General features: G+C 42.7%; 1 protein-coding gene across 1 annotated transcript in view; it reads right to left on the minus strand.

Annotated features, from left to right (window-relative positions):
• The window catches only part of LOC138675850 (uncharacterized), a 156,639-nt gene that overhangs the window by 111,606 nt on the left and 29,807 nt on the right, over positions 1–15,226 (minus strand). Inside the window, exons 2-3 of the mRNA XM_069764432.1 lie at positions 10,665–10,758; positions 4,317–4,454 (exon numbers count right to left, since the gene is read on the minus strand). Coding sequence (XP_069620533.1) covers positions 4,317–4,454; positions 10,665–10,712 — 186 coding nt within the window. The 5' untranslated portion in view covers positions 10,713–10,758. The remainder of the gene's footprint in view (positions 1–4,316; positions 4,455–10,664; positions 10,759–15,226) is intronic.

Genomic DNA, 15,226 nt, shown 5'->3' on the forward strand with positions numbered 1-15,226 from the left:
AGGGTTGAGCGACTTTTAGTTTTTCAAGGTCGAGTCGGGTTTAACGAAACCCGACTTTCTCAAAAGTCGGGTCGAGTGAAATCGGCCGATCCTATTGAAAAGTCGGGGTCAGGAATCGGCCGAAACTCGAAACCCAATGTAAGTGTATGGGGGGTTTTTGTTTTTTTTACATTTCCTTCAGGGCAGTATAGCAGAAAAGCCGGTAATTCAATTACCGGCTTTTCATTTCTCCTGCCAAAACCCGACATGATATGAGACATGAAACACAAAAAAGAAAAAAGAAAGGGATCCGCATCACCGTAGCTGAAACACAATGAACAGTCCAAATCCTGGACCTAACGCTGGTCTGCTGCAGATGTCGGGTGCTAAAGCCGCAAAAGCATAAGCGTGTGCATATAAAATATGAAGAAAATACGGCAGCACTCACCAATCTTCTGTGCAGGTAACTTTATTAGTGCAACAATGTCATGGCACGGGGGTGTATTCCAAAGGAATGTGAGGGCTGAACGACGGCCGTTTCGCACCTGGCCGGTGCTTCCATGGAACCCGTGGAAGCACCGGCCAGGTGCGAAACGGCCGTCGTTCAGCCCTCACATTCCTTTGGAATACACCCCCGTGCCATGACATTGTTGCACTAATAAAGTTACCTGCACAGAAGATTGGTGAGTGCTGCCGTATTTTCTTCATATTTTATATGATATGAGACATGGTTTACATACAGTAAACCATGTCATATCCCCCTTTTTTGCATATTCCACACTACTAATGTTAGTAGTGTGTATATGCAAAATTTCGGCGCTCTAACTCTTAAATTTAAGGGTTAAATCGCGGAAAAAATTGGCGTGGACTCCCGTGCAATTTTCTCCGCCAGAGTAGTAAAGCCAGTGACTGAGGGCAGATATTAATAGTCTGGAGAGGGTCCACGGTTTTTGGCCCCCCCCCTGGCTAAAAACTTCTGCCCCCAGCCACTCCAGAAAAGGCACATCTGTAAGAGGCGCCTATTCTAACACTTGGCCACTCTCTTCCCATTCCCGTGTAGCGGTGGGATATGGGGTAATGAAGGGTTAATGCTACCTTGCTATTGTAAGGTGACATTAAGTCAGATTAATAATGGAGAGGCGTCAATTATGACACCTATCCATTATTAATCCAATTGTATTGTATGAAAGAGTTAAAAATAAACACACACAATATTAAAAAGTATTTTAATGAAATAAACACACCGTTTGTTGTAATAATTTATTGTACGCTCAATCCACTCGCTGAAGACCCACGCTCTGTAACAAATAAAAAATAATAAACCAACAATATACATACCTTCCGTAGATCTGTAACGTCCCACGTTGTAAATCCATCTGAAGGGGTTAAAATATTTTACAGCCACGAGCTCTGCTAATGCAGCGCTGCTCATGGCTATAAACCCCAGCGAATGAAGGTAATGTAGGTCAATGACCTGTTGTTACCTTCATTCGCGGTGATGCGCCCCCTGCTGGATGTCCCTGGAGCGTGGGAAAAGTTCCCAGGCTCGAGGTCATATGAGGACATCCAGCAGGGGGCGCATCACCGCGAATGAAGGTAACTACAGGTCATTGACCTACATTACCTTCATTCGCTGGGGTGTACAGCCACAAGCACAGCTGCATTAGCAGAGCTTGTGGCTGTAAAATATTTTAACCCCTTCAGATGGATTTACAATGTGGGACGTTGCAGATCTACGGAAGGTATGGATATTGTTGGTTTATTATTTTTTATTTGTTACAGAGCGAGGGTCTTCAGCGAGTGGATTGAGCGTACAATAAAATATTAAAACAACCTGTGTTGAATTACCGGCTTTTCTGCTATATCGCGCTGAAGTTAATATAAATATATATATATATATATATATATATATGTGTCTGAATGACATATATATATACAGTGGGGCAAAAAAGTATTTAGTCAGTCAGCAATAGTGCAAGTTCCACCACTTAAAAAGATGAGAGGCGTCTGTAATTTACATCATAGGTAGACCTCAACTATGGGAGACAAACTGAGAAAAAAAAATCCAGAAAATCACATTGTCTGTTTTTTTAACATTTTATTTGCATATTATGGTGGAAAATAAGTATTTGGTCAGAAACAAAATTTCATCTCAATACTTTGTAATATATCCTTTGTTGGCAATGACAGAGGTCAAACGTTTTCTGTAAGTCTTCACAAGGTTGCCACACACTGTTGTTGGTATGTTGGCCCATTCCTCCATGCAGATCTCCTCTAGAGCAGTGATGTTTTTGGCTTTTCGCTTGGCAACACGGACTTTCAACTCCCTCCAAAGGTTTTCTATAGGGTTGAGATCTGGAGACTGGCTAGGCCACTCCAGGACCTTGAAATGCTTCTTACGAAGCCACTCCTTCGTTGCCCTGGCGGTGTGCTTTGGATCATTGTCATGTTGAAAGACCCAGCCACGTTTCATCTTCAATGCCCTTGCTGATGGAAGGAGGTTTGCACTCAAAATCTCACGATACATGGCCCCATTCATTCTTTCATGTACCCGGATCAGTCGTCCTGGCCCCTTTGCAGAGAAACAGCCCCAAAGCATGATGTTTCCACCACCATGGTTTACAGTAGGTATGGTGTTTGATGGATGCAACTCAGTATTCTTTTTCCTCCAAACACGACAAGTTGTGTTTCTACCAAACAGTTCCAGTTTGGTTTCATCAGACCATAGGACATTCTCCCAAAACTCCTCTGGATCATCCAAATGCTCTCTAGCAAACTTCAGACGGGCCCGGACATGTACTGGCTTAAGCAGTGGGACACGTCTGGCACTGCAGCATCTGAGTCCATGGTGGCATAGTGTGTTACTTATGGTAGGCCTTGTTACATTGGTCCCAGCTCTCTGCAGTTCATTCACTAGGTCCCCCCGCGTGGTTCTGGGATTTTTGCTCACCGTTCTTGTGATCATTCTGACCCCACGGGGTGGGATTTTGCGTGGAGCCCCAGATCGAGGGAGATTATCAGTGGTCTTGTATATCTTCCATTTTCTAATTATTGCTCCCACTGTTGATTTCTTCACTCCAAGCTGGTTGGCTATTGCAGATTCAGTCTTCCCAGCCTGGTGCAGGGCTACAATTTTGTTTCTGGTGTCCTTTGACAGCTCTTTGGTCTTCACCATAGAGGAGTTTGGAGTCAGACTGTTTGAGGGTGTGCACAGGTGTCTTTTTATACTGATAACAAGTTTAAACAGGTGCCATTACTACAGGTAATGAGTGGAGGAAAGAGGAGACTCTTAAAGAAGAAGTTACAGGTCTGTGAGAGCCAGAAATCTTGATTGTTTGTTTCTGACCAAATACTTATTTTCCACTATAATATGCAAAAAAAAATGATAAAAAAAACAGACAATGTGATTTTCTGGATTTTTTTTTTCTCAGTTTGTCTCCCATAGTTGAGGTCTACCTATGATGTAAATTACAGATGCCTCTCATCTTTTTAAGTGGTGGAACTTGCACTATTGCTGACTGACTAAATACTTTTTTGCCCCACTGTATATATATATATATATAAAACGAAACCCGACTTTTAATTAGAGATCGCCGACGGCCGACCTGATCCCAGAGTGGGATCGGGTCGGGTTTCACGAAACGGCGACTTTTGAAAAGTGCTGATCTGTTTCGCTCAACCCTAGCCGCGACCAATCAGCGACTTGGAATTCCATGACAGAGGCCGCGACCAATGAATATCTTGTGACAGACAGACAGAAAGATGGAAGTGACCATTAGACAATTATATAGTACATTAAAGAGCTTGACAGGAGTTAGATACTGTCCCTGGAGACCTCAGAGTGTAATACATGTCTTTTTAGGAAATTGGAGTATCTGTTAATCGCTTTTTTTTTTTAATTATCGAAGCAGTCACATTCAAATTTCAAGAGGTTCGATCATCTCTAATCCTAAATCATGTGGCAAGGATATTTAAAGGGTTGATATTGACTTTTAGGATTCCAATAAATGATACTCAAAACCTTGTTCTTTTTTTTGCACCACTACAGTTTTTTGACACAATACCGTATCTGATAAACATTTTGTAGCAACTATATCAGTAACTACCATTTTCTACTATATAAGTCTTAATTTCACCCAGGTTATGACCTCTATTAAAATGAATGACACTCTAAATAAAAATTTAATTTTTAGCTAGCTCACAAAATGTTTCTATGGTATGCCATGTGGTTGCTCTTGGTTCCATGCCTGCTTTCTGTCTATTAACCTTAATGGAAACAGATTAGCAGAATTATATTTTTCTGATGCCGACATTAACACACAAGTGCAAGTTTTTACCTGATGGTGTGTATTATTCAAGGTTTGGTAATACACAAGATAACTATCAGGATTCTTATTTTCTGGAAACCTATTCCACTCAATTTTAAGTCCAGCATTTTCTGTGCCTTTTTCTCCACACTGCACGTTCTGTACCACCTGAAAAATGTGTAAAGCAATCACATAAACTTGTGTTATATCGTTTTTACATTCACATTATTCATATTATTTATTGGAATATTTATTACATTATTATAATATTATTTATGCATGAAGAACACAACAGGGGCTTTATTAATTTATGGGGCTACATAGGGGAGCATTATTAAATTTTGGGCCTACATAGGAGGCTATTATTAATTTAGAGTGCCACATAATTGGGCATTATTAAATTATGGGGCCAAATAGGGGACTATTATTCATTTAAGGGGTACATGTGGGTACATTATTTATTTATGGGACACATAAGAGTATTAATAATAATATTGCATGGGAGCCACATAGGGGGACATTGTTAAAGTATGAGGCCACAAATGGATCATTATTAATTTATGGAGGCTACATTATTAATAATATGGGGACCATATAGGTGGACATTTTTATTGTATGGGGACCGCATAGGGGGACATTATTGATGTATGGGGGCAACATAGAAGGACACTAATACTATACAGGGGTCACTCAGGGAGACTTTATCACTATATAGAATTCATATAAATTGATATTATTAGGATATGCGGCCATATTCTGGAACATTAATCATTTATAGCAGCCACAAATGGGACTATTACCTATATTAATTGTAATATTGGTCTTGGTGTAGTGGAATTTGCTCAGCATAGTGATATTTGTTATTCGGTGACTATATATACTAGCGATAGAGAATGTATAACTGGTGGAGAAAGGAGAAAGAACTTGATGGACTTATGTCTTTTTTAACACATAACTATGTAACTACAGTATATAACTGTACTATTTAGAAGTATTACTTAGATAATATAATAACTGCCATGTCTTCTGTCAGATGTATATTAACCCCTTACCGGCATCGGACGTACTATACCGTCCGATGCCGGCTCCCCTGCTTTGATGCAGGGCTCCGCGGTGAGCCCGCATCAAAGCCGGGACATGTCAGCTGTTTTGAACAGCTGACATGTGCCCGCAATAGGTGCGGGCAGAATCGCGATCTGCCCGCACCTATTAACTAGTTAAATGCTGCTGTCAAACGCAGACAGCGGCATTTAACTACCGCTTCCGGCCGGGCGGCCGGAAATGACGTCATCGCCGACCCCCGTCCATGATCGGGGGTCGGCGATGCTTGTATATTGTAGCCATAGAGGTCCCAGAGACCTCTATGGTTACTGATGAGCGGTGGCTGTGAGCGCCACCCTGTGGTCGGCGCTCACAGCACACCTCCATTTCTGCTACATAGCAGCGATCAGCAGATCGCTGCTATGTAGCAGAGGCGATCGTGCTGTGCCAGCTTCTAGCCTCCCATGGAGGCTATTGAAGCATGGCAAAAGTTAAGAAAAAAAGTTTAAAAAAATGTGAAAAAAATAAAAAAAACATAAAAGTTTAAATCACCCCCCTTTCGCCCCAATCAAAATAAATCAATAAAAAAAATATCAAATCTACGCATATTTGGTATCGCCGCGCTCAGAATCGCCCGATCTATCAATTAAAAAAAAGTATTAACCTGATCGCTAAACAGCGTAGCGGGAAAAAAATTCGAAACGCCAGAATTATGTTTTTTTGGTCGCCGCGACATTGCATTAAAATGCAATAACGGGCGATCAAAAGAACGTATCTGCACCAAAATGCTATCATTAAAAACGTCATCTCGGCACGCAAAAAATAAGCCCTCAACCGACCCCAGATCATGAAAAATGGAGACCCTACGAGTATCGGAAAATGGCGCAATTTTTTTTTTTTTTTTAGCAAAGTTTGGAATTTTTTTTCACCACTTAGATAAAAAATAACCTAGTCATGTTAGGTGTCTATGAACTCGTACTGACCTGGAGAATCATAATGGCAGGTCATTTTTAGCATTTAGTGAACCTAGCAAAAAAGCCAAACAAAAAACCAATGTTGGATTGCACTTTTTTTGCAATTTCACCGCACTTGGAATTTTTTTCCCGTTTTCTAGTACACGACATGCTAACACCAATGATGTCGTTCAAAAGTACAACTCATCCCGCAAAAAATAAGCCCCCACATGGCCAAATTGACGGAAAAATAAAAAAGTTATGGCTCTGGGAAGGAGGGGAGCGAAAAATGAACACGGAAAAACGAAAAATCCCCCGGTCATGAAGGGGTTAAATAATATAATAACTGCCATGTCTTCTGTCAGATTTATATATTCTATTTGCATTATTTTTGATTTAAGGAGGAACTAACACAGACACTATCAATGCTATTTGGGCCCACATATTTGAGCAACATGTTGGAGAGGGTGGCAGGTCCAAATTGTGCCTTGGGGTCCAAAGGACTCTAATTACTGTATGTCATTGGTTACAAGACAGATTGTAGTGAAGTAAGGTTTTTATGATCAAGAGTGTTTTGAGCTCTCACAACCAAAAAAGAGTTTTAATATGAAATAATAGCAGAGCATATGTTCTGCATGCTATTGCTGAGGGCTGGGTAATATCTTGAAATGTCCTGATATTCCTTTGGCTCCATGCAATTTCTGACGTATATAGAGCCATAACCATGCAGTTATCTATTACATACAGTGCCATGTAAAAGTGTGGGCACTCCTGGTCAAAATTACTGCTATTCTGAACAGTTAAGCTATTTTAAGATGAATTGATCTCTAAAAGGCCTAAAGTGAAAGATGACACATTTCCTTTGTATTTCAGCGGAAAAAAAATATTGTCATTTTTTAATTTTTAAAGATTGCAAAAAGAAAAATATTCCTATGCAAAAGTTTGGGCACCCTTGGAGATTTGTGTGCTCATATAACTTTGACCAAGGTTTCAGACCTTAATTAGCGTGTTAGGGTTATGGCTTGTTCACTATCATCATTAGAAAAGGCCAGGTGATGCAAATTTTCCGGCTTTATAAAAACCCAGCCTCCTCTAACCTTAGGCCAAAAAACTGCAGCCATGAGTTCGTCTAAACAGCTGCCTAGCACTCTGAAAATGAAAATGGTGGAGGCCCACAAGGCAAGAGAAAGCTATAAGTGTTACGCCGCTTTCTCATACTTACCTCTCCGACCGGCGTGCTCCCGACGCTCCTTCCTGCTCTCTGTCTTCCTGCTTCTCCGGCGCTCGTCCATTCTGCGGTGCGTGCATGCGCAGACGCGCTCCGCTCGTCGCTAGGGCTTCTGGGAGTTTGTGAACTGGCGGCTCCGCCTCCAATTTGGTGGCGCCCGTCGGGTACTTCTTTCCAGCGTCTGCCCTGCTCAGACGCCTTTGCATCTATTGCGTTTGCTGGGTTTTCGCCAGCATCTCTTTAGTTCCTTTGGCTCCGGTTCCTGAATCCTTTGCTGTGACTCTTACTAATCCCAGTCCTGCCGTTCCTGCTGTGTCTTCCAGTCCTGCCGTCCCTGCTGTGTCTTCCAGTCCTGCTGTTCCTGCTGTGTCTTCCAGTCCTGCCGTTCCTGCTGTGTCTTCCAGTCCTGCCATTCCTGCTGTGTCTTCCAGTCCTGCCATTCCTGCTGTGTCTTCCAGTCCTGCCGTTCCAGCTGTGTCTTCCAGTCCTGCCGTTCCTGCCGTATCTTCCAGTCCAGTGTTCCTGCCATTCCTGTCAGTCCTGCCATTCCTTCCAGTCCTGTGTTCCTGCCTTTCCAGCCAGTCCTCAGTTTCCTGCCGTACCTACCAGTCCTGAGTTTCTGCCGTGCCTACCAATCCTGTGTTCCTGTCGTGTTCCGTCCTACCTGAATTTTCATCTTACCGGTCAGTACTTTGTTTTTGCTGCCGCCGCCCATCTTGTGCCTCCGCCATATTGGTCTCCTCTGTAGTTCCTACCTTCCCTCATCTTCTGTTCCAACTCAGTTGTCCCTTTGGCTCCGACAGTTGCGGCTTCACCCTCCTTGGGCCTGTCCCTAACGCTCCCTGTACAGGGGGTGGTTCCACCTGGTCCGCTCACCCTCGGGGGCTCTGAAGCCGTGACCCAGAGAGGCCACTTCTCTAGTTGTTATAATAAGAAGATAGCAAAGCGTTTTCAAGTTGCCCTTTCCTCACTTCAAAATATCATCGAGAAATGACGGTTAACAGGAATAGTGGAGGCCAAGATAAGGTCTGGAAAACAAAGCAAAATTTGAGTGACAGTTGCTTGTAGGATTGCAAGAGAGAGAAATCAGAGCCCTCGCTTGACTGCAAAAGACCTTCAGAAAGATTTAGCAAACGCTGGAGTTGTGGTACATTGTTCTTCTGTTCAGAGACACCTGCACAAATATGGCCTTCGTGGAAGAAAATCTCTCCTGGGTCCTCACCATAAAATTCAGCATAAGAAATATGCAAAAGAACATCTAAACAAACCTAATGCATTTTGGAAACAAGTCCTGTGGACTGATGAGGTTCAGATAGAACTCTTCCACAATAATCAAAAGGTAATTGTGAAGAAAAAGGGGCACGGAATTTTAGGAAAAGAATATCTCACCCACTATTAAAGGGACTCTGTCACCTGAATTTGGAGGGAACAATTTTCAGCCATAGAGGCGGGGTTTTCGGGTGTTTGATTCACCCTTTCCTTACCCACTGGCTGCATGCTGGCTGCAATATTGGATTGAAGTTCATTCTCTGTCCTCCGTAGTACATGTCTGCACAAGGCAATCTTAACACTACAAAAAAGCATTTGAAACATTTTCTGGGCTCAATTACTCACCCACACAGTATTCTGTGGTTGTGGGGAACAATTCTGTGATATTGAACATTTCCAAAAAGCATTGAAATTTTTTTCTTTGTTAAATTACTAACCCATAATGTACTACTGGAGTACATTACAGCTATATCTATCACTTCAAAAAAGCGGTAACATTTTTTACTGGGTTAAATTTCACACCCATACACTATTCCATGGTCTGGGGTACATTTCTGTGGTATATGACACTCCAAAAAAGTGTTGACATTTTTTGCTGCATTCAATTAGTCATCCATACACTGTAACGTGCTTACTTGGTGACAGAACCAGGTGAGACTTCCTTGGTAGTTACCAGAGGAATATTGGAGCCAGAGGAAGCTGGTGCAACTGCAGAGATGGCATGAGCCTGTGGTCTGGATCCGGACGATTTCTTGAAACCACCAAGGTCCAAACCCAGGCCGCTTACTTTATCATTGGAGTTCCTGCAGACTGCGGTAGGGAGAGCCAGGACCTAGGAACTCATGAGCCAACTGCAGGCCTAGGCAGGTCAGGAGAGACAAGGAGGTGAGCCAGGACCAGGTCTGGAGAAATCTAGCCGCAAGGTAGCGAGAGTTGGAATCCCAGTGGTTGATCATTACATACAACCGTCAGCAGAGAAGAGGGTCCATTGAAGAGTTTGGACCTGTCATCACATCTCGTTTAACCATCGGGCAGTAGAGACGGAACACTTGTCTCAAAGGCTGCAAGAGCTGATGGCTGGAACCAGGATGACGCTCCTCCAAAATGGAGGGGCGTCATCACTGGTATGCAGTCAGTGTGATCCCAGAAGGAAGGGAGCAGAATGAACCCTTCTTGAGGAATTAACGGGCCTGGGATAGGCTCCTTGAGGCGGCTTGAGACAAGGCTACTACCACCCCCAAGAGAGAGTACTGTCTTTATGGTTCTTCGCTCTTATGCGGGAGCAGCCAATGGTATAGATGACACAGGGGGCTATTGACCATTTCTATATGTCCCGGGCTCTGACACTACCCAAAGCCAGGTTGCTTACAGCCCAGACACCTGGGAATCAGGCTCCAGAAAGCAGGTGGAGGCAGTCCCCCCAGCCTCCCGAGAAAGGAGAAGAAGCATACACCTGAAGGGGATTGCTATGTAGTGGTTATGGTAGTAGACATTGTGTAGCGGTATTATCTTGGTCGTGTATGGTAGCAATTTAGGTAATATTGATCTGTGTATAGCGTGTTTTAGCACTGGTATACAATAATTATTTATAGATCATTATTTTATGTAGCGGGAAGGGATCACATGGGGAAACATGTACTTTGCGGATGTACCCCTGATCGTTTAGGACCATAGCAATGCCCCTACTGTGTATGTTATAAAATCCTGGTAGGTCCTTACTGATCTCAGGTCTTGGGATGTTAAATACAAAGAAAACAGTGTCCTCTGACCCTTATTAGTCATATTAAAGTTGTCACTTTCTAAACCATATCAAAATAGAGGTGGCATTCAAGTTACAGAAAGAGTAGACCAACAAAAGATTTTCAAAATGTGCAAGTCTAATCATACCTGGAAAAGATTTTTAAATAGAAGCAGACATAGAATCAAGGCGTTCATTTTGAAATCAAATATGATGCATCATTTGCCAGATGTCTTTGTATACCTATGGATCAAAAAAATGTAAGAAACATTTGATGGTAATGTTGTGGCAGAAATATATTATTTTTTTTATCTATGTAAGACAACTGCAAAATTCAGACCCCATTAAATTCCTGGACTCTATGGTGGGCCATTCTGTTATTGCATGTAGAGAGAAGAATCTAGCACTCCAGAATCAAAGAAAATCTTGAATTTTATTGTATACAGACAATCCAGTGCTGTGTATATAAATGTGATGTTTCGGTGAATCAGACTTTTCTCAACATCCACTATATAAAAAAACAAACTGTCAACATAATTAAAAATAAATACATATATCATGTGAAATCATGTGTTATCATATGTGGTATAATACAGGATGAAAAATTGAGCTATATAAAGCAAAATCACATTATATGAGAGTATGTATCATTGGGCAGACAAAGTCCCTTATGTGCAATATATACGGGAACATAAGCATAAATACTTGTGATGTGTTACAATAGGATAAAAAGTAGTACATTGAAGTACATTGTTTTATATGATGATTAATAGTATATACTGTAGATGAGGTTCCTGTTATTAAAACTGCCTTTGTGGAGTATCAAGGTTGCGCCGGTTGTATGTGAAGTAGAATTAACAGATTTGCCAAGGTGGCTAGAGTGAGAAGGGGTTAATGCTGGAGAATAGCACGTCAGAAATGCGACATGTCACTGCAGGTACAGTATGTCACCAAAATAGAGTGAAAATCTCCAATTTAACTCACGATCATGCCCGATGTCATTTCCAGTCAAAGGACCGGAAGTGAGGCGGCTGGTTGGCGACGGTTGGCGCTTCTGTTAGTAATAACTTGTTTCCCAGAGGGCGTCAGAAACACTCTGCTATTGCAGATATGCTAATCTTTAAAATTACTGTAAATACATCTATTTTGTCCTTCGAGTCAGGGTCTACACAGAAATGATTGTGCTCACGTGCTAGAACTCTGCTGGACTCTGAACTACTGTATCTGTATAGTGTACTTCTGTTTCTTTGACCTGATAAGTTACATAGCTCTGGCCAAACACAGAATTTATTTATTGTAGAGCAATTTTTGATCTTCATGTAGGCTGTGTAACTCTATATATGCTGTGGCCATCCCTTAGTACACATCTCCCGTCTCTTAATGATAAGGAATAGGGACACAAACTGTGGCTCTTTAAGGCTACGTTCACATTGGCGTTCCGCCAATGTGCGTCGCTGTTGCGCCGGCGACGCAGCGGCGACGCGCCCCTATGTTTAACATAGGGGACGCGTGCGTCGTTTTGGTGGCGTTTTTCGCCACGTGCGTCGTTTCCGACGCTAGCGTCGGACGCAAGAAAACGCTACATGTAGCATTTTCTGTGCGTCCGATTTTCGTCGGAAAACGACGCACGCGTCGCAAAACGTGCGCGTTTTTGCGCGCGTTTGCGCGCGTTTTAGCGTGCGTCGCGCGTTGCGTCGCCGACGCACAGCGGCGCAACGCTAATGTGAACGTAGCCTTAGCGCACCACAGCGATTTGTATCTTATGCTAAGCTAGTACTCTAACCTCACTCAGACGATTAAATGTGTCAACACAGGAATACTGCTCCTAGTAAAGCATATTAGTGTTTCAACACAACATGATACCACTTTTATGGTCCCCACAGTGCCCGCTATACAGTATGATGCACCCACAGTACAGTACATTCCCTCACACTACCTTCACCCACACACAGTGTGATGCACCCACAGTACAGTACATTCCCTCACACTACCTTCACCCACACACAGTGTGATGCACCCACACACAGTGTGATGCACCCACAGTACAGAACATTCCCTCACACCACCTTCACCCACACACAGTGTGATGCACCCACAGTACAGAACATTCCCTCACACTACCTTCACCCACACACAGTGTGATGCACCCACAGTACAGTACATTCCCTCACACTACCTTCACCCACACACCATATGATGCACCCAAAGTAGAGTACATTCCCTCACACTACCTTCACCCACACACAGTGTGATGCACCCACAGTACAGTACATTCCATCACACTACCTTCACCCACTCACAGTGTGATGCACCCGCAGTACAGTACATTCCCTCACACTACATTCACCCACACACAGTGTGATGCACCCGCAGTACAGTACATTCCCTCACACTACCTTCACCCACACACAGTGTGATGCACCCACAGTACAGTACATTCCCTCACACTACATTCACCCACACACAGTATGATGCACCCACAGTACAGTACATTCCCTCACACTACCTGGTCACAGAAGGTGCAAAAAGTGTCAGAGAACCTCCAAAAGCAGATGAGTGGAAGCATGTGACCAAAAGAAGCAAGAAGACCATGGAGAAATCACCAACCACACAACTGAAGAACCGATATCAAATCTTTGTAGAGGATGAAGATGGCACACCTAAGAATGAAGCAATACCAGCAAGCAAAAAAGAAAAGGGCACACAGCAACAAGTGACAGCAAAAAGTACAGCCAAGAAGCAACGAAGAGTGGTGGTGGTGGGAGACTCACTACTGAGAGGCACTGAAGCAGCCATCTGCAGACCGGACATAACTGCAAGAGAAGTATGCTGCCTTCCAGGTGCGATGATCAAGGATGTGACCGATAGGATACCAAAGCTCTTCAGCTCCAAGGACGTCCACCCATTTCTTCTGATACATGTTGGCACCAATGACACGGCAAGGAAGGACCTACCGACAATCTGCAAGGACTTTGAAGAGTTGGGGAAGAAAGTAAAGGAACTGGATGCACAGGTAGTTTTTTCTTCTATCCTTCCAGTAGACGGGCATGGCACCAGGAGATGGAACAGGATCCTTGATGCAAACAACTGGCTAAGACGATGGTGCAGACAACAAGGATTTGGATTCCTGGACCACGGTGTGAATTACTGGTATGATGGACTCCTCGCCAGAGACGGACTACACCTCAACAAACCTGGGAAACACACATTCGCCAGAAGACTCGCTACACTCATCAGGAGGGCGTTAAACTAGAAGAAGAGGGGACGGGAAGAAAAACATTAGACTCGAACAAAGACGACCCAGGAAAACATACTCAGAAGGGAGGTAAGAACATTTCTAAAACAATCCACAGTGAGGAGATTGGAACAAAACAAAATCCTCTAAACTGCATGCTCGCAAACGCCAGAAGCCTGACAAACAAGATGGAAGAACTAGAAGCAGAAATATCTACAGGTAACTTTGACATAGTGGGAATAACCGAGACATGGTTAGATGAAAGCTATGACTGGGCAGTTAACTTACAGGGTTACAGTCTGTTTAGAAAGGATCGTAAAAATCGGAGAGGAGGAGGGGTTTGTCTCTATGTAAAGTCTTGTCTAAAGTCCACTTTAAGGGAGGATATTAGCGAAGGGAATGAGGATGTCGAGTCCATATGGGTTGAAATTCATGGAGGGAAAAATGGTAACAAAATTCTCATTGGGGTCTGTTACAAACCCCCAAATATAACAGAAACCATGGAAAGTCTACTTCTAAAGCAGATAGATGAAGCTGCAACCCATAATGAGGTCCTGGTTATGGGGGACTTTAACTACCCGGATATTAACTGGGAAACAGAAACCTGTGAAACCCATAAAGGCAACAGGTTTCTGCTAATAACCAAGAAAAATTATCTTTCACAATTGGTGCAGAATCCAACCAGAGGAGCAGCACTTTTAGACCTAATACTATCTAATAGACCTGACAGAATAACAAATCTGCAGGTGGTTGGGCATTTAGGAAATAGCGACCACAATATTGTGCAGTTTCACCTGTCTTTCACTAGGGGGACTTGTCAGGGAGTCACAAAAACATTGAACTTTAGGAAGGCAAAGTTTGAACAGCTTAGAGATGCCCTTAATCTGGTAGACTGGGACAATATCCTCAGAAATAAGAATACAGATAATAAATGGGAAATGTTTAAGAACATCCTAAATAGGCAGTGTAAGCGGTTTATACCTTGTGGGAATAAAAGGACTAGAAATAGGAAAAACCCAATGTGGCTAAACAAAGAAGTAAGACAGGCAATTAACAGTAAAAAGAAAGCATTTGCACTACTAAAGCAGGATGGCACCATTGAAGCTCTAAAAAACTATAGGGAGAAAAATACTTTATCTAAAAAACTAATTAAAGCTGCCAAAAAGGAAACAGAGAAGCACATTGCTAAGGAGAGTAAAACTAATCCCAAACTGTTCTTCAACTATATCAATAGTAAAAGAATAAAAACTGAAAATGTAGGCCCCTTAAAAAATAGTGAGGAAAGAATGGTTGTAGATGACGAGGAAAAAGCTAACATATTAAACACCTTCTTCTCCACGGTATTCACGGTGGAAAATGAAATGCTAGGTGAAATCCCAAGAAACAATGAAAACCCTATATTAAGGGTCACCAATCTAACCCAAGAAGAGGTGCGAAACCGGCTAAATAAGATTAAAATAGATAAATCTCCGGGTC

The sequence above is a fragment of the Ranitomeya imitator genome, chromosome 4 (genome assembly GCF_032444005.1).
Source record: "Ranitomeya imitator isolate aRanImi1 chromosome 4, aRanImi1.pri, whole genome shotgun sequence".
Classification (NCBI taxonomy): Eukaryota; Metazoa; Chordata; class Amphibia; order Anura; family Dendrobatidae; genus Ranitomeya; species Ranitomeya imitator.